Source organism: Blennius ocellaris (genome assembly GCF_963422515.1).
Source record: "Blennius ocellaris genome assembly, chromosome: 17".
NCBI lineage: Eukaryota > Metazoa > Chordata > Actinopteri > Blenniiformes > Blenniidae > Blennius > Blennius ocellaris.
The window spans coordinates 1,006,907-1,024,688 of record NC_137666.1 but is presented as its reverse complement, the minus strand read 5'-3'; the positions used below and the strand labels follow the sequence as shown (position 1 = coordinate 1,024,688).

Genomic DNA, 17,782 nt, shown 5'->3' with positions numbered 1-17,782 from the left:
TGCTTTCTGGATTTACTGGATTCCTGTTGATAAAACTTGGATGAGAAAGACTTTATATTGTTAATAGAGGCTACAGAGTTTAACTTTTTAACATTTTCGGGTGGAGGTGGTGTGACTCCAGATGTTTCCAAAGAAAAAAGTGTGTCTTGGCTCAAAAAGGTTGAAAAACACTGATCTAGACACACGGGATTCCTGTTCAGTAACTTTATAATACATAATGCACACTCAATTAATTCACAGCTGAATTAACTATAATTTTTTTGACGTCACTCTGTTAGAAATTCAAAATGTTTCCACGTTAACTCGGATTTTCTCTCTCCAGCTGCAGAGAAAGAAATCGAGCGGCTGCAGAACCGGGCCGAGGAAAGTGTGGCCACAAGCAATAATACATTATTATTAGTAATTATTTGACTTTTATTCATTTGTATTTAACCGTTTTTGTTTGTTGTGGACTGCAGGCGGAGCCGCAGGGAGAAGTGGAGCACGCAGACATCTTGGAGCTGAACACCGTCATCGGGACACTTCGACGGGAAAAGGAGGTCCTGGAGGAAGAAAAGGTTCAAAATTAACTTTATTTAAACGGCTTTCTGCCGGCAGTGGCTGTTAGGAGTTAGTTTGCTGCAGAGGCATTGTTTAGGTTAAACGTGTTACGCTTTTTTTTTTTGTTTATATGCTTTTCTCAGTACATTTCCATGTGTCGGGTCTTGTTTCTGGCCAGTTTTCACATTTTGCTCTGTGCATTTGAAGATGAATATCGAAACTTTTCCCCTAAAATTGGCTTGTTTTAAATCTCCGAGGATGATTTCATAGCTGATGGTACCAATGCTGAAGCTATAGAAGGAATTACTTTAAAAAATGATGAATTTACATCAATTTATTCAGTTTCTGACTCGAAACTATGATGAAAGTTGAATTATGATCTGCGATACTGGAAAAAAAACTTTTTTTTCCAATCATGCTTGATTTGAACCGTGTATTTTTTTACCCCTGACACTTTAAAGTAATCAGAAAACCAGCAGTATTCTGAAAAAATAATGGTTGTATAGATTTTGCGGTACTCAAATTCTGGATTCCCTGGAAAAGGAGCGTCGTCTCACAAACACCTATGTTTTTTTGTGTTCGCAGGTTAATCTGCAGCAAAGACTGACGGCGGCAGAAGAGAAAGTGGAGGCTGACGACGGAGGCGGGGAGGTGGAGGTGGTGGAGGAGGTGGAGGAGCTGAAGGCGGAGTTGGAGAGGAGAGAAGAAGCCCTGAGAGCCGCGGAGGAGGAACGCGACACTCTGGCGTCTGAACTGGAGGAACTGGACCAGCAGAACCAGGAGGCCACGCAGGTCCGAGTCACCACTTCCTCCCTTTACAGCAGGGGTGTCCAACATGTGGCCCCCGGGGGGCCAGAACCGGCCCGGGGGCCAGAACCGGCCCACCAGACCATCTCATCCGGCCGCCATGGGATTTTTTTTTCAAGTATAAATATGAAAACTGACAAGTGGCTGATCTAAAAACACTAGATCGGTAAAAATGACATTCAAAACCGCCCTTGGTCAGAATTTGACCCCCGACATTAATGCATCTGTGGAGGTCACATGACGCAACGCCTTTCACAATAAAACAACGAGTCCAACTTATGTGAAGTGATGCTTTAGACACGTAAACTCAATTTCCAGATGAGGACAAATTGTTTTAATCCTGAATACGATATCCAGATACATGCGACTGAGGGTTTGTTTTTTTGCAAATATAATATCTGATTTCTTTAACCCTTCGGGGCCTGAAGCATTTTGTGCCGTTTTTCACTACAATTGATTTTCCCTTTATATCTCAGATATAAAATCCCTAAACCTTGCCTTTTTTGGTGTCATTTTGTTCAGGACAACCTCATAAATGCATTTCTGAAGTAATTTCATCACTTTGGAATACTGTATTAAAACAGTGGATCTAAAAACACCATAAAATTACAAGTTTGGGTGGTAAAAACAGAGATTTATTGACTATAAAATTCACAGACATGGTTAACGAATCATTTTGTTTACTTGTAAAGTAAATCTAAACTATAATTAACAAAAATTGATCAAAACAGGGCTGAAAAAACAGTTCTATACAGATATTTACAGTGAAATAGAAGCACTGCCACAGGCGTTTTTGTAAAACTATTTATAGAAGGTCACACATATTTTTCCTCATATCTCTGCTTTTATTTGGGCGATCAACATCATTTAAAAACGAGCTTGTAGTTTTATATCTGCACTTTTGACACGGATTGAAACACTGGACCAGATGACGCTGTGCTGTGACGCTACTGCCTTTTCAAATGGTCATGTGACGAGGACTCACTGGTGTGTCCACAGGCCCCAGAGGGTTAATATGTATATTTCAGAATAGACTGGCAAATTCTTGCAGTTACCAAGGAATCAAAAGAAGGAAAGACTCTGCATTTGTCCATATCTGCAGTTTAATGTGATGTTTGACTTGTTGGGCCTCCAGAGGTCAGATCAGGTTGATGAAGCTCCTCGACTGAAATCACTTTGACACCCCTGATTTACACGATGGATTTATTTACACTTCATTGACACGTCGACACGAGAACTGAGGCGCTGACGCTACTTGCTCTGTGTTTTCCAGCACGTGATCTCGGTGAAGGAGCAGCTGAAGGAGGCGGAGGCGGAGCTGGCGAGCGTGACGACGGAGCTCGGCGCCGCCGAGGACCGGGGGCGCCGCCTGGAGCGGGAGCTGGAGAGCCAGAAGGAGCGGGCGAGCCAGAGCGCCTTCACCCTCAACGACCTGCACATGAGCAAGCAGGAGCTGGAGCGGGCGGCGGCGGCGCTGAGGGACGAGCTGGGCGGCGCCCGGGAGCAGGCGCGGGACGCCCGGAGGGAGGCGGCGGCGCTGAGGGAGAGCCTGCGGGAGAGGGAGCGGGAGGGAGGAGCCGGCGAGGAGCCGGAGACGAGGGGCGAGGAGGTGTCGGAGAGGAGGAACTCCCGCGAGGTGGCGGCGGCGGCGGAGAACTACGAGCTGAAGATGGAGAACCGGAGGTTGGAGGAGGAAGTGGAGCAGCACCTGCGTAGGGTGGAGGAGCTGAGCAGGCGGCTGGAGGAGGGCCAGGCGGGCCAGGCCGGGCTGAACCGGGCCGCCAGGGAGAAAGACACCCGCATCGAAGCCCTGAAGCTGGAGAAGCAGCAGCTGGAGGGCGAGCTGGCGCAGGCCGAGGGGAAGCTGAGCGAGCAGAGCCGGCGCTACCAGCAGACGGCGGAGGAGCTGAGCCGAGCGCGGTCCCTGGACGCCTCCGCCCTGCAGGCGGAGCACGAGCGCGCCGTCCGGCTGAACCAGGAGAAGGACCTGGAGCTCGGCCAGCTGAGGCGGGACCTGGAGCAGCAGGCGGCCGACCACCGGGACACCAACGAGATGCTCGCCATCACCGTCGCCGGGCAGAAGCAGCTGACGGACCTGCTGCAGGAGAAGGACGCCTTCGTGGAGACGCTGAAGCGCGACGCGGCGGACCTGCGGGAGGAGCTGGAGAGCGGCAGGTCGGCCACGGGCGAGGAGGCGGACTCGCTGAGGCGGGCGCTGGAGGACAAGGACAAGCAGCTGGGGGGCATGAAGGAGGAGAACAGCCACCTGAAGGAGGAGATCGACCGGCTCCGGGACCAGCAGAGCAGGCCGCCCCACCTGGCCGAGCCCCGGACGCTGGACATCATCACGGAGCTGGAGGCGGAGATCGCCCAGCTCAGGGCGTCCGGGAGCGGCGTGGACGAGGAGGTCCAGGGCCTGAGGAGGACGGCGGAGGAGCGGCAGGCGGCCCTCCTCCTGTCCCAGCAGGCCCTGCAGGCCCGGCAGGGCGAGCTGGAGCAGGCGGCGCTCCGCTACGACCAGCTCGTCCACGCCAGGGACGAGGAGGTCGGCCGCCTCCGGCGGGCGGCGGACGAGCTCGGGGAGGGCCGGGACCGGGCCAACTCCCCGCCCACGCAGGGCGACGTCATCCTGCGGGAGGACAAGACGCGGTCCCTCAACCAGGAGAACGGCAACGAGAAGCACGACCTGTCGAAGGCGGAGATCGAGAGGCTGGTGGAGGGCATCAGGGAGAAGGAGACGGAGATCGGCCGGCTGAACGAGAGGAACCTGTCGCTGGCCACGCAGCTGGACCAGCTGGCCGTGTCCCGCGACGAGGTGGGCAGGCTGTCCCAGGCCATCCTGCAGAAGGACCTGGAGATCCAGGCGCTGCACGCCAGGGCCTCGGTGGGCGGCGGCGGTGGCGGCGGCGCCCACGGCCAGGACGTCCTGTTCCTGCAGCAGCAGCTGCAGGCGTACGGCGTGGAGCGGGAGCAGGTGCTGGCCGTGCTCAACGAGAAGACGCGGGAGAACAGCCAGCTGCGCTCCGACTACCACCGCCTCATGGACATCATGGCGGGGAAGGAGGCCGCCCTGCTGAAGCTCCAGCAGGAGAACCAGCGCCTCTCCAGCATGGGCGACCCGTCGGGGAGCCAGGAGATGTTCAAGGAGACCATCCAGAACCTGTCGCGCATCATCCGGGAGAAGGACATCGAGATCGACGCCCTGACCCAGAAGTGCCAGACCCTGGTGACGGTGCTGCAGGCGTCGGGCGGCGAGCCCGGCGGCCCCGGCGGCGGCGTCAGCAGCAACCAGTTCGAGGAGCTGCTGCAGGAGCGCGACACCCTGAAGCAGCAGGTGAAGAAGATGGAGGAGTGGAAGCAGCAGGTGATCACCACGGTGAAGAACATGCAGCACGAGTCGGCGCAGCTGCAGGAGGAGCTGCTGCGGCTGCAGGGCCAGGTCTCCGCCGACGGCGACTGCAGCTCGCGGCTGTCGGCCGACTACGGCCGGCTGGTGCGGAGCTACGAGCAGAAGGAGCGGCGGCTGGGGAGCCTGAGCGCCGAGCTGGCGCAGGTCCAGCAGACCATCACGCGGCTCAGCTCCACCAAGGACGTGCTGCTGGGCAGACTGGACCACGCCTCGCCGGCCCCCGACGTCACCCGGGAGGTCCCCCCGCCCGGCGCCGGCGAGCTGGACGGGCTGCGGGCGCAGCTGGCCGAGAGGGACGACGCCATCCGGACCCTGCAGGAGAACAACCGGCGGCTCGCCGACTCGGCGGCGGCGGCGGAGGGCGAGCAGAGGGGCCGGGCGGAGGAGGCGCGGCACGTCAGGGAGCGGCTGGACGCCCTGCAGCGCTCGGCGCGGGACAAGGACCTGCTCATCAAGAGCAAAGGGGATCAGCTGCTGCAGGTGGGCGACGCCCTGCGGAACCGCGAGAACGACGTGGAGGTGCTGAAGCAGGCCGTCACCAACCTGAAGGAGCGCGCCCTCATCCTGGAGGCGGACGGCCGGAAGCTGAAGGAGGAGAACGAGCTGGTGGCGGCGCGCTCGCGCGAGAAGGAGTCGGAGTTCCGGGCGCTGCAGGAGACCAACATGCAGGTCTCCCTGCTGCTGCGCGAGAAGGAGTTTGAGCTGGGCGCCACGAGCGAGAAGGCGGCGACGGTGGAGCGGATGCTGAAGGACAAGGAGCAGGTGGGCCGCCGCTCGCACTTCCCCGAATATATGTGACGCCTCAGACCGGCGGCTTTTCTCATTTTTTTTTCCTCCTCCTGTTGCTGCGACGCAGGGAAAGAGCGGCGAACTGAATCAGCTGCTGAACGAGCTGAAGTCCATGCAGGAGAAGGCGGTGCTGTTCCAGCAGGAGAGGGACCAGGTGATGATGGCGCTCAAGCAGAAGCAGATGGAGACGACGGCGGTGCAGACCGAGGTGAGACGGCGGCGGCGGCGTTCGTTCGTTAAACCTACCGAACAAGATTCAAGAAGGAGATGAAGAAAATACAGCTGGAGGTTTTGATGGGAGTATTGAGCATTTATTCTCTGGACGTCAGAATAAATACATTTTCAGAATGCAAACTGTAATGCTTTTTGCTGCCTGCCTGCGGCAGGTAGACTGGAATGCTTTGAAAAAGTGGGAAAAAGTTGGGAAAAGTTTAAATAAGTTGAAACAGTTGAAAAGTGTCAAACAGTTGAAAAAGTTGAACTAGTTTCAAAAAGTTGAACAAGTTTCAAAAAGTTGAAAAAGTTGAACTGGTTTCAAAAAGTTGAAAAAGTTGAACTGGTTTCAAAAAGTTGAACTGGTTTCAAAAAGTTGAAAAAGTTGAACTGGTTTGAAAAAGTTGAACTGGTTTCAAAAAGTTGAAAAAGTTGAACTGGTTTCAAAAAGTTGAACAAGTTTCAAAAAGTTGAAAAAGTGTCAAACAGTTGAAAAAGTTGAACTGGTTTCAAAAAGTTGAAAAAGTGTCAAACAGTTGAAAAAGTGTCAGTTGTAAAAGTTTCGAAAAGTTGCAGAAGTTACTATAAGTTGAAACAGTTTAAAAGTCGAATGGTTGAAATCGGTGAAGATTTGAAGAAGTTATAGCGAGTTAAACATTTCTCCATCCGTTAACATTGGAAAAAAAGTGGCACAAAAGTTGAAATATTTAAAAAAAAGTTGACGAGATTTGAAAAAGAAACAGATTCTCAAGAGTGTGAAAGCCTTGCCTTGCCTTGCATTCACACTAATGAGATGCGCCGCTCCGTCCCTGCTTGCAGCTGCAGCACGTCCGCGACAAGGAGTCGCGCCTCAACCTGGAGCTGCAGCGGTTGCGCAACCACCTGCTGGAGATCGAGGACTCGTACACCAGGGAGGCGCTCGCCGCCGAGGACCGGGAGACGGAGCTGAGGCGGAGGGTGGCGCTGCTGGACGACAAGCTGGCCTCGTCCTCCAGCGCGGTGGAGAACGCCAGGTCGGTGTCCGCCGCCGCCGTTCCGATAAGACGACGAACGTCTTTGCGAGACCGCGGCTCCCCCCTTGACTGACGGTGTTCCTCCGCCCGGCAGCCAGCAGGCCAGCATGCAGGTGGAGTCGCTGCAGGAGCAGCTGAGCGGCGCGGTGCGGCAGCGGGACGAGGCGCTGGTTCAACTCCGGACCTCCCAGGAGCAGGTCAAGCAGTACGCAGTGTCGCTGTCCAACCTGCAGATGGTGCTAGAGCAGTTCCAGCAAGGCAAGTCTCTCACCCAAACTCTCGTTTTTCTCTCATTTCTTTCAAAGCGACCCACAGAAACCACGAAATATATGATTTGATAGATGAAATACGTGAGGATCGGTGTGTCTTGGGTAATTTTTTGGGAATTTATGAACATTAAGCTGCTCATCTCACCAAAACTTGATATAAAAGAAAAGTTAAATTTACAGAATATTTGATCGGTTGCACTTTGATACTGTAAACTACTTATACTGCTAGTCAATCATAGTATAATGATGTATTTTTGTAAATATGACACACGGTTGGACTTGAAATAGATTTACACAGCGGCATAATTGAGTAGAATGAAATTAAGATAAGATTAGATAAGATAAGATAAGATAAGCTTTTATTGATCTCACAGTGGAGAAATGTACTTGTTACCTTCTGCTCTTAAGGACAAGAAACATGCAAACAGTGAGATAAGAATAGAGGAATCTTATATACAATGACTATCAAGAACTCTAAGGACCAAAAATATTTACAGTAAAGAGTAATAATAAGTAAATAAAATAAAAATAGGACTAAAAAAATAAGATAAAAATCACAAACTATAATAAAGTATAATAAGTTCTAAGGGGAGAAAAATATACAGTAAGATGGAATACAAGGAAATTAAACTATGATGGGGGGCAAAGTGTAGAATAAAGTACAATAAACATACTATAGTAAAAAATAATACCAGTGTTGGCAGTGAAGTCCTAACAAGTGGTCAATTAGTGACGTAGATAAAGTGGCGTAGATAAAGTGACGTTGATAAAGTGACGTAGATAAAGTGACGTAGATAAAGTGGCGTAGATAAAGTGACGTAGATAGAGTGGCGTAGATAGAGTGGCGTAGATAAAGTGACGTTGATAAAGTGACGTAGATAAAGTGACGTAGATAAAGTGGCGTAGATAGAGTGGCGTAGATAGAGTGGCGTAGATAAAGTGGCGTAGATAGAGTGGCGTAGATATTTCAGATTTCAACCATTCAACTTTTAAACTGTTCAACTGTTTCAACTTTTAGTAACTTGTGCAACTTTTTGAAACTTTTTCAACTTTTCGAAACTTTGACAACTGACACTTTTTCCAACTGTGTGACACTTTTTCAACTTTTTGAAACTAGTTCAACTTTTTGAAACTTTTTCCACTTTTTGAAACTTTTTCCACTTTTTCAACCGTTTGACACTTTTCAACTGTTTCAACTTATTGAAACTTTTTCAACTTTTCCCAACTTTTTCAACGTTTTTCCACTTTTTCAAAGCATTCCAGTCTACCTGCCGCACGCAGGCAGCAAAAAGCATTACAGTTTGCATTCACACTATCATGCATTTGCCGCGGGAAATGCAGATCATCTAGTCTTATTTTGTCTTCATATTTTCGTCTCTGAGGAGAAACACAACTTTCATCGATCCTCCACGAAAATGGCCTCACCTTTGTTTCTTCCCGTCCGCCCTCAGAGGAGAAAGCCATGTACTCGGCTGAACTGGAGAAGCACAAGAGGGAGAAAGACGAGTGGAGGAGAAAAGCCGTGACGCTGGAAGACCAAGCCTCTGCTCTGCAGGTAAACTCTTATTTCTATGTGACGTCCAGACGTCGAGGCTTAAATCATCTGTTTCTGTTGTTTAGAGACTTTTATCTGAGATTTTTTTAACCAAATGTGAGTTTACGCTTCTGTTTTTATGCCTTATTTTCTGCATCGATGAGTAAAAACACACCAATTTAACACAAATCAGAAAATAAAACAGGAAAATCCCAGTGAGGACAAGAAAAACTGAGTAAACAAACGGAAACAACAAATCACGTGTGGAATGAAATTGATTTTTGAAACAGTGAAATAAAACTGGATTATAAATATTTGCAACAAAACTAATTAAACGAAATAGATAAAAAAAAAATAAGAGATGAAAAAATACTAACATTGACTTAAAGCATAAGATTGAATTTTGTGTAATTATTGTAAATTGCATAAAATCAACAAGCATCAGTAAATAATTATTATTAAAAAAAGTTTTCAGCTATTACAGTGATAGATAGATTAATTAAAACTTGAATAATAAATTTAATTTATGAGGTTTTAACAGAGGATTTAACTGTTATTCCGATTTTTTTTTACAGATTTCAACCATAACTTCTGGAATGTTTAACATATCGAAAACATGTAAAAGAAAACTACATAAAAAGAGAAAAATAAAGCTTTATTTGTAGATTCTAGTTGCTCTGAAGACGTCCGCAGATCAATAGCATGTCGCATCTCGGTATAATAAAAATTCACAGTAGTTCTGATTTGCTCGATTTTAAAATCTAAATCAATCCAGGCGATCGGATTAGAACTGAACGTCACAGGAGGGATTATGTGACGACGGGTGAAAGAGATTAAACTTTTGGGGGTGGAGCTCAGAAGCATCTTGCTTCATCAGAACGTTTACTGCTCAAACAAACAAATAAATCAAATAAATAAATGTGCTCTCGCCCGCCAGTTGAACCTGGACGAAGCCACGGCCGCTCTGGACTCGGCGTCTCGCCTCACCGACCAGATCGACCTGAAGGAGGAGCAACTCGAAGAGCTGAGGAATCAAGGTGCCTCGTCCTGAACCCGCGACCCAGAAACCCCCAGAAATAACTCGAGAGCGGCTCATTTCACTGAAATTCTCTTTTTTTTCAACATTTTCAAGCCAAGTGTTTGAATGAAAGATTATATTTTGCATGTATATCGAGGTTTTATGGACTAAAGTATCTAAAAAGAACGGTTTTCTGGGCTGGAGTGCCAAATCAAATGATCAAAGCAAAGATGGCTTTGAACTTTTCAATCAAGATGGCGGCCATCTTGAAAAATGGTCGCTGTATAGTGAGGACGCGGGACGCGGTGGACTCTTGCAGATAAAACGTGTTTTGTTTAGTAACCAGGAAATGGTCAACTCCCCCATGGGTGCAATGCATTGTGGGACACGTAGTCCAATATACGTGCTGTATACTGAAAATGCAAAAAAAAAGATGTCGAAACATTTGCGTCTTGAAAAAAGGGAGCGAGGCGCTTAAACGTGTATAAACATGTCGAATGTTGACTTTCCACAGATTTATTTATGTAATTAATTAGTTTTTTTTCTTCTCAGTCGTCTTATCTCACTGGGGTTACGTCACGGCGAATTCTCCGACGGGTTCTGTTTTCACCGACTCGCCGCCTCGGTATTTATCCAGAGCTGATAGGAGACGCCGTTGTTTGCTTTACACGTCGGGAAAACGTATATCGCGTCTCGCTGGCGGCTGATTAACCGTGAGAACGAGCCGCGTCTCCGTCGCGCCGACTTCACTGCGATACGTCGCATAAATCTAAACGTCTTGATAAGCTGAAAAGAAAAATATTTTTTTTAAAAAGCGTCGTTTCGTAACGGCGGCTGATTGTGAACATTCTCTGCTGCAGCGCCATTAAAATATATATATATTTAATAAATATATATATATAATATATATATATATAAAATATATATTGTGTATATATAAAAATATATATAATATATATATATATTCAAAAAATAAAAAAATATATATATTAAAAATATATGTAATATATATAATATATATATTTAAAAAGTATTAAATATATATATTTTGATTCTTTTTGAGGAAATTCGTGTAGAATTTAGTGCAATAAATGGCAACTGTTCAAATCTAATTCAAAAGTTTATTGTTTAGGCAGTTATTTCATATAAACTAAAAACTTTCACCTTTTTAAAAAAAACTAACTAAATTAAAAAAAATGTATGGAGACGCTGTTTCAAGATTAAACTATTACAGTTAAAACCAGAATGTGACCCTGAAATATTTCCGTATATTTATGATGAATGTGCCAAACACACATTTCATTGTTTCTGTTGAAATGTGGAATTTTAACTTTTCCACGTCTGGATCACTTTAAATTCACTCCTGGAAAAGAAAATCGTTTCTCCGTCCGTCTATTAGAGGAAATTAGATTATATTTAAATTTCCACTGTCAAATGTACATATTGTCCTTCGTCTTCTTTTCTTTTCCCACATCTGTAGGTTTATATCATAAGGACAGTTTGATGGGCTCTATTTGAATAACAGCTTGAGAAAATAAAGAAAATATTCCTGATTTTAAAAAAAGCAGCTGGAAGTTAAAAGTCACATAAAATCTATTGAGGTTTCGCATCTTAATTTTGCTGAATTAGTAATTGTATTTCCCAGCTTGTGTAACTATAAAAAGCACTGATTGATGTGTTTTATCATTAGATATCGAAGTTGATCTCTAACCTACTGTCGTACAAACGGTTTTCTTTTCCTCTCTCGTTGCTGCTTTTTTTAAGAAAACGGCGTCCGAATTGTATAAATGAATGAAAAATGTTGTTTTTGAGCAGTTTGACGGGGTGTGAATCCTCCGGGTCGCCGCTCTGCACACCTGCTAACACTTACTAGCTAATGTCCGCGTTTCTCAAAGGTAATCTGCGTATTTATTTGTTGTGGGAGCGGATGTTTAGCGCCGGGGCTGGGAAGTAATGATAACATGTGACGACCACATGCAGCAGGCAACACATGAAGTAACATCGTGTGTGTGTGTTTGTATTTGTGTGTGTGTTGCAGTGGATGTGAGGCAGGAGATGTTGGAAGAAGCTCAGAAGAAACTGATGAACCTTCTGAACAGCACAGAAGGAAAGATAGACAAGTAAGTTTACACACGTCAGCAGTGAAATTAAAAAAAAAAAATGTTTCACAACGAATGAGTTCTGATGAAATCGGCGGCTTTTCTGCTCCTTGTTTTTACTTTAATCTCGTGTTTTGGCGTGTATGTGGCTTTTAAACTACACGTGGAATATGTTTAGCGGGTTTTGCACGGACGTTTAAGCAATTTTGGACTTTCTTCACCCTCAGTCAGGTCTTGCAGGTTCACTTTACTCAAGAAACATCTGATCCCGTTTCTGTATTAAGTTTTAAAGTCCCAGTGAAATGTAACACGCTACTTTGCAAAAAATGACGGGTTCTACTTCTAAGGTTCCTCCGACTCTGCCCCACCACTGTTGTCGCATAACAAAGTTATTTGAATTTTGAATCTCCAGCCGAGGACGTCGGGGGAATCCTTCTTCTTCGTGGGCCGTTGTGGGCGGAGCCTATGTGTGACATCACGAGTTGTGCAGATCTCGATCTGTTGTGTTTATATCGGCTTGTTTCCTCTTAAATATCCAAGTTTTTACAGTGTTTTGAAGTTATAGTCGGCGTTTTATGAGCCTTGATGAAAGATTGAGCCTGGAAGAGACCAGAGAGGAGGAAAGGAGCACGGGCGGCGGGAGCGGCTAGCCGCTAGCTCAGGTGGCTAGTAGACGATCAAGTATTACCTGGACAGTCAGAAAAGCGTTTCGATCCAGGAAGCCGGTCGTTCTGCCAAAAGTCAGGAGCCTCAAAGCCTCAAAGGTGAAAACTGGCGGCTGCTGAGGCGAGGAGACGAGGACGAATGGAGGACGAAGCGTCTTCTGCTTCCTCAAACATGTTCCAGACGGGGTCACCGATGGCAGAACCACCTTCTGTGTCTTCTTCATCAATCACTGGGTTTGAAATGACCATGATGATGAAATCTGGTTCAATTCAGCCTCTTCGTGGTCAAAACTCTGATCCTCCATAATGTAAACACAACTTGGGCGTGTGCACAACTCGTGATGTCACTCTATTATTGTCAGAAGCTCCGCCCAGCAGAGGAAATACCAACGTTTATCGGCTATTTTCTCGCAGATTGTCGTGTTTTAACATTTTACCCTCGAGCCAGTTAGCAGGAAAAATGTCCCTAGAAGCGACACCAGAGTGTTTTGGAGGTCGAGTTTTCATTTCACTGGGACTTTAAATATATAAATATGACAACTGCTTCACAGCTAAATAGCATTATGCTAAAAAAAAAATGGAACTGAATGCCTTCCAGTCGCTGTCGAGGGCACACAAAACCCACCGTCCACCAGGCAGTTATAGGCCAGACTCAGATTATACAATTTACTGTTCATGCACGCACGTTATACACTAATCTAAAGACACGCGAACAAATTTCACTGCAGACAAAGAAAGTCGTTATTCTCAAATAGATTAATGGACAAATGGAGTTTTAAAAAGCAAAGTTTCCGCCTGCGTTGCTACAACGTCGACCCCGTTGACATCAAGATGACTGACGACGACCTTTAACTGACTTGTTTAGAATCTTCTTGTGGATTAAAATCTTTCTAGATTTCAATTCCCACAGGAAGCAAGTACAGAATGTTTCCTAATGCTTGTAATTAACTGGGAAGTGGGAATTTTTGACTCCATTAGTGGTAAAATACGTCTTAAAACTGTCAAACGTGGAACTTTTTCCATTTCTGCTTCCAACTCAGAAATCTGACTTTCCCCAACTTGTATATTTCCGGTTTTTCTGTCTTTTTTTGCAGTTTTTCTTAAAGAACATTCCCTGTGCGGACGAATGAATTGTGTTGAATGTGTCCAGAACACAGCCTCAATTCAGAAACGCTATAATGCATTTACTCCTGAACAGTCGAAGGAAAGAGACGATTACGGCACAGAAATGTCGTAAACAATAAAGTTTTTGTTCCTCTGAATGAAAACCAAACATTATTTATTTATTTAAATTTCATAAAAGCAGATCTTTTTGAACCCCTGGATCACGTCACGGCACAACAATGCGCTCCCCTGTCGTTCTGCTTGCAGAGTCCTGATGCGCAACTTGTTCGTGGGATACTTCCACACGCCGAAAGCCAAGCGTGCCGACGTGCTCAGGCTCATGGGCAGCGTCCTGGGACTCGGCCGGGACGACGTGGACAAGGTGGGTCGTCGGACGAAATCCAACCTTCTACGTCCCAGTCGCTCCAGAGCAGCAACGGCGAGAAGAGTCGACGTCGAGGGACGGGAAAAAAAAAAAGATCCGATCTCATAAACGTCTCCTAAAACTCTTCGCTTCCTCAGACTTGATGTTGAGGATTATTGGGGGGAAAAACTCATCTTAAATGTGAGTTTTTGGACATTTTTTGCTAAAAATGGTCACAAATCATCACATTTTGGTGCTAAAAGGAGCGAAACGCCTCGTTTCCAGGTGAATGTGAGCCGTCTGCTTTCATTTTAAACCTCCAAAAATGGAATTCTGCACCTTTTAGCTTTGTTAATTTGGATTATTTGTAAAGTTGCCGAACGACACGCAGGAGTTATAAATAACTCGCGTGACGAAATGTCCTGGAGGCTCTTTTTTTTTTTTGTGAATGAGTGAAACGTGAGTCTGGCTCCTGTTGATCTCTTATAAATAACATTTTATGGTTCATTTAGCGCGTAAATCCCCCGTAAAACTTTGTGTTCACGTGGATAAACCTTCTGTTTGTACTTCCACTGACGGTTTTATGCGAGAGCGTGTTGCCCGACCGTGAAACAACAGTGAGTCGTCGGTCAAACGCCCCGAAAACCGTCTGGGAGCTCGGAGAGAAGAAAGTTATTGGGTCTTGGCAGCGGCTCCACGGCGTTGCCCAACACTCCTAAAGGGAAACAGATACAGGCCGAGGAGCGAAATGTGATTACAGCTCCTCACAAGACCCTGGAAGTTGTTTTCTTTCTTTTTTTCTTCCTCCTCTCCTGCTAATGCGATTTGGATTTTCCACTTGGCTCGTTGTTTACGTGCCTCAGAAGCAGCTCCTCTCCTCCGCCTTCAGGAACTCGGCGGCGTCTCTCGGGTTTCTGAGATTAAAATACCCCCCCCCCCCCCCGGTCAGGAAGGGGTTAACGCCACCTTTACTGTCGGGTTGATCCGCACTGATCCGCCTTTATTTCCACGTCCACTCGCCTACAGATGCTGGTGGAGGACGGGCGTGGCGGCGTGACTGGATGGGTGTCGAGTCTGTTGGGGAGCCGCGGAGCCCAGAGCGTCCCGAACACGCCGCAGAGGCCCAACGCCCAGGGACTCAACTCGGTACCAAACACACTCACCTGGGTACCAAACACACTGAACCGGGTACCAAACACACTGAACCGGGTACCAGACACACTCAACCGGGTACCAAACACACTCAACTGGGGACCAAACACGCTCCACTGGGTACCAAACACACTCAACCGGGTACCAAATACACTCAGCTGGGTACCAAACACACTCAACCGGGTACCAAACACACTGAACCGGGTACCAGACACACTCAACCGGGTACCAAACACACTCAACTGGGGACCAAACACGCTCCACTGGGTACCAAACACACTCAACCGGGTACCAAATACACTCAGCTGGGTACCAAACACACTCAACCGGGTACCAAATACACTCAATTGGTACCAAGCACACTTAACCGGGTACCAAACACACTTAACTGGGTACCAAACACACTCAATTGGGTACCAAACACACTCGATTGGTACCAAACACACTCAACCGGGTACTAAACACACTCGATTGGGTACCAAACACACTCAACCGGGTACCAAGCACACTCAACCGGGTACCAAACACACTCAATTGGATACGAAACACACTCAATTGGGTACCAAACACACTCAACCGGGTACCAAGCACACTCAACCGGGTACCAAGCACACTCAACCGGGTACCAAACACACTCAATTGGATACGAAACACACTCAATTGGATACCAAACACACTCAACCGGATACCAAATACACTCGATTGGGTACCAAACACACTCAACCGGGTACCAAACACACTCAACTGGGTACCAAGCACACTCAACCGGGTACCAAGCACACTCAACCGGGAACGAAACACACTCAATTGGTACCAAACACACTCAACCGGGTACCAAACACACTGAACCGGGTACCAAACACACTGAACCGTGTACCAACCACACTCAGTTGGGTACCAAATACACTCGATTGGTACCAAACACTCAACCGGGTACCAAACACACTCAACCGGGTACCAAACATTGATTCCCGGCTCTCCTCACATCCGCTCTCGTTGTTCCAGTCGTTCTCTGAGATGTTCGTGAAGTTCCTGGAGATGGAGTCGACGCCGTCGCTCCCCGTCCCGAAGCTCCCGGTCCTCGACTTCAAGCCTCTGAGCGCCGTTCCCCCCAGACGAACCGGCGCGGCGGCGAGCGGCGCCGCTATAGGTGACCGACCCGCGACGCCACTTTGTCAAACCCTCCGTTCATCCCGCCCCAGTCAGTCAAAGTCAACGCAAACGTCTTCCTTCCCTTTGCAGGACCGGCAGCGGCCAGCAGGCGTCCCGGCGAGTCCAACCCCTTCCTGGCGCCGCGCTCCGCCGCCGTGCCCCTGCTGGCCGGCGCCGCCGGCCCGGGGGCCCCGGGGGGCCACCTCCTGATGAAGCCCATCTCGCAAGCCCTGCCCACCTTCACCCCGGTGCCGGTGTCGGCCGAGGCGAGCGGCGGCGCCGTCCTCAAGGACCTGCTGAGGCAGTGATCGGCCGTCACCACGTCAAATTTTGGGGGGAGGGGGGAGGATGGGGGAGGGGGAGGGGTGGGTTTGACTTGCAATTCCTGTTCTATGCAACAGACTCTCCAGTGTTACTTTGGACGTCTGGACCCTCGGAGAAAATCCTCACAAAATATGCAGGATGAGATCATTTTTCCAAAAGTTGTGGCTCGTTTGTATCGAGGGAGAAACGGAGAGTTGGGTTTTTTTTTTTTGTCGTAACTGTCTCTTTTTTTTTTTTTTTTCGTTGATAAGAGTTCTTTAGATTTCTCTCCGTCACGCCACTTCCTGAACACAAGTGACCTTGTCGACTCGCCGCCGCTCGAGTCTCGCCGCCGCCTCCTCCTCGTCTCCGTCACCTCGTCGTCCTTTTTTTTTTTTTCTCTCGTCTTCCTTCGACAATAGAGCGAGACGATTCCGATCCAGAGCCGCGAAGCTTTCTGGCAGCGACGGGCTGCGGGGGAGATTTATGTGGTTCACTACATCTGTTAAAACCATAAAAATGTTGTTTTTTTCTCCTTCTTCTTCTTCTTCTTCAGTAACATCTTGTCTTTTCCAGACGGCCAGACTGTGATATGCAATAACCGTCGTAATTACGGCCGTACTGCTGACGGCGGTCCGTCACAGGCTTCAAACTGCTCCTATGTTTAAATATACTACTATTATATAGTTCTATATATATATATATGTAAATGGGTGGCGTTTTTTTTTTTTTCTCCTATTTATCGGCACAGAGGAAGTAAAGTGCCTGCATTTTTTTTTTTGCTAATTAGATTAGTTGTTTAATCAGGATTGTAAATTGTTGATATAAATATTTATATTTACAAAATGAAATTTAAAAAGAAACTGCACATGCGAGATGTTTTAGCCGAACCCGGGCGACGCGGCAGCGCTGCATTTTTGTATAGACTTCAATCACGATACTGTAGGAGGGGAATGTTCCAGGGTTTTCCAGGTTTGACGGGGAAAATGTAAAAAAAAAAAAAAATGAAAAGTAGATGTAAAAATCGAGAGACGCCAAAAAAAAAGAGAAGTCGGTTGAACTCGGCTGATTAATTGAGGTTTGTACCTGTGATTTATTGAGGATTTGAGAATCAAAAATAAATCTCCTGCTGCTGATATTTCTTGGGGTTATTTCATTTATTTTATTTTATTTTTTTCATTCGGAAGTGACATTTTTCTTCTAACCAGTTAAAGAGCTGCCGTCTCTCCGTCCCACAATGCAACAGTTCACACTAACCTCCACCACAAGGCCGCTTAGAGACGCAGGTTAAATGTTTTTGGACGGTGGGAAAGAACTGGAGGAGAACATGGAACCTCCATCCTGTCGCTCA

The 17,782-nt window shown here is 47.2% G+C and overlaps 1 protein-coding gene across 1 annotated transcript in view; it reads left to right on the top strand.

The window, feature by feature from the left end:
- Positions 1-16,445, top strand: part of trip11 (thyroid hormone receptor interactor 11) — a 26,664-nt gene extending 10,219 nt beyond the window's left edge. Inside the window, exons 7-20 of the mRNA XM_080513221.1 lie at positions 323-363; positions 459-557; positions 1,126-1,332; positions 2,621-5,518; positions 5,613-5,753; positions 6,578-6,771; positions 6,866-7,029; positions 8,492-8,595; positions 9,512-9,611; positions 11,631-11,712; positions 13,728-13,842; positions 14,851-14,970; positions 15,982-16,126; positions 16,219-16,445. Of these exons, the coding sequence (XP_080369347.1) occupies positions 323-363; positions 459-557; positions 1,126-1,332; positions 2,621-5,518; positions 5,613-5,753; positions 6,578-6,771; positions 6,866-7,029; positions 8,492-8,595; positions 9,512-9,611; positions 11,631-11,712; positions 13,728-13,842; positions 14,851-14,970; positions 15,982-16,126; positions 16,219-16,436 (4,628 nt within the window). The 3' untranslated portion in view covers positions 16,437-16,445. The remainder of the gene's footprint in view (positions 1-322; positions 364-458; positions 558-1,125; positions 1,333-2,620; positions 5,519-5,612; positions 5,754-6,577; positions 6,772-6,865; positions 7,030-8,491; positions 8,596-9,511; positions 9,612-11,630; positions 11,713-13,727; positions 13,843-14,850; positions 14,971-15,981; positions 16,127-16,218) is intronic.
- Positions 16,446-17,782: the final 1,337 nt, after the last annotated feature.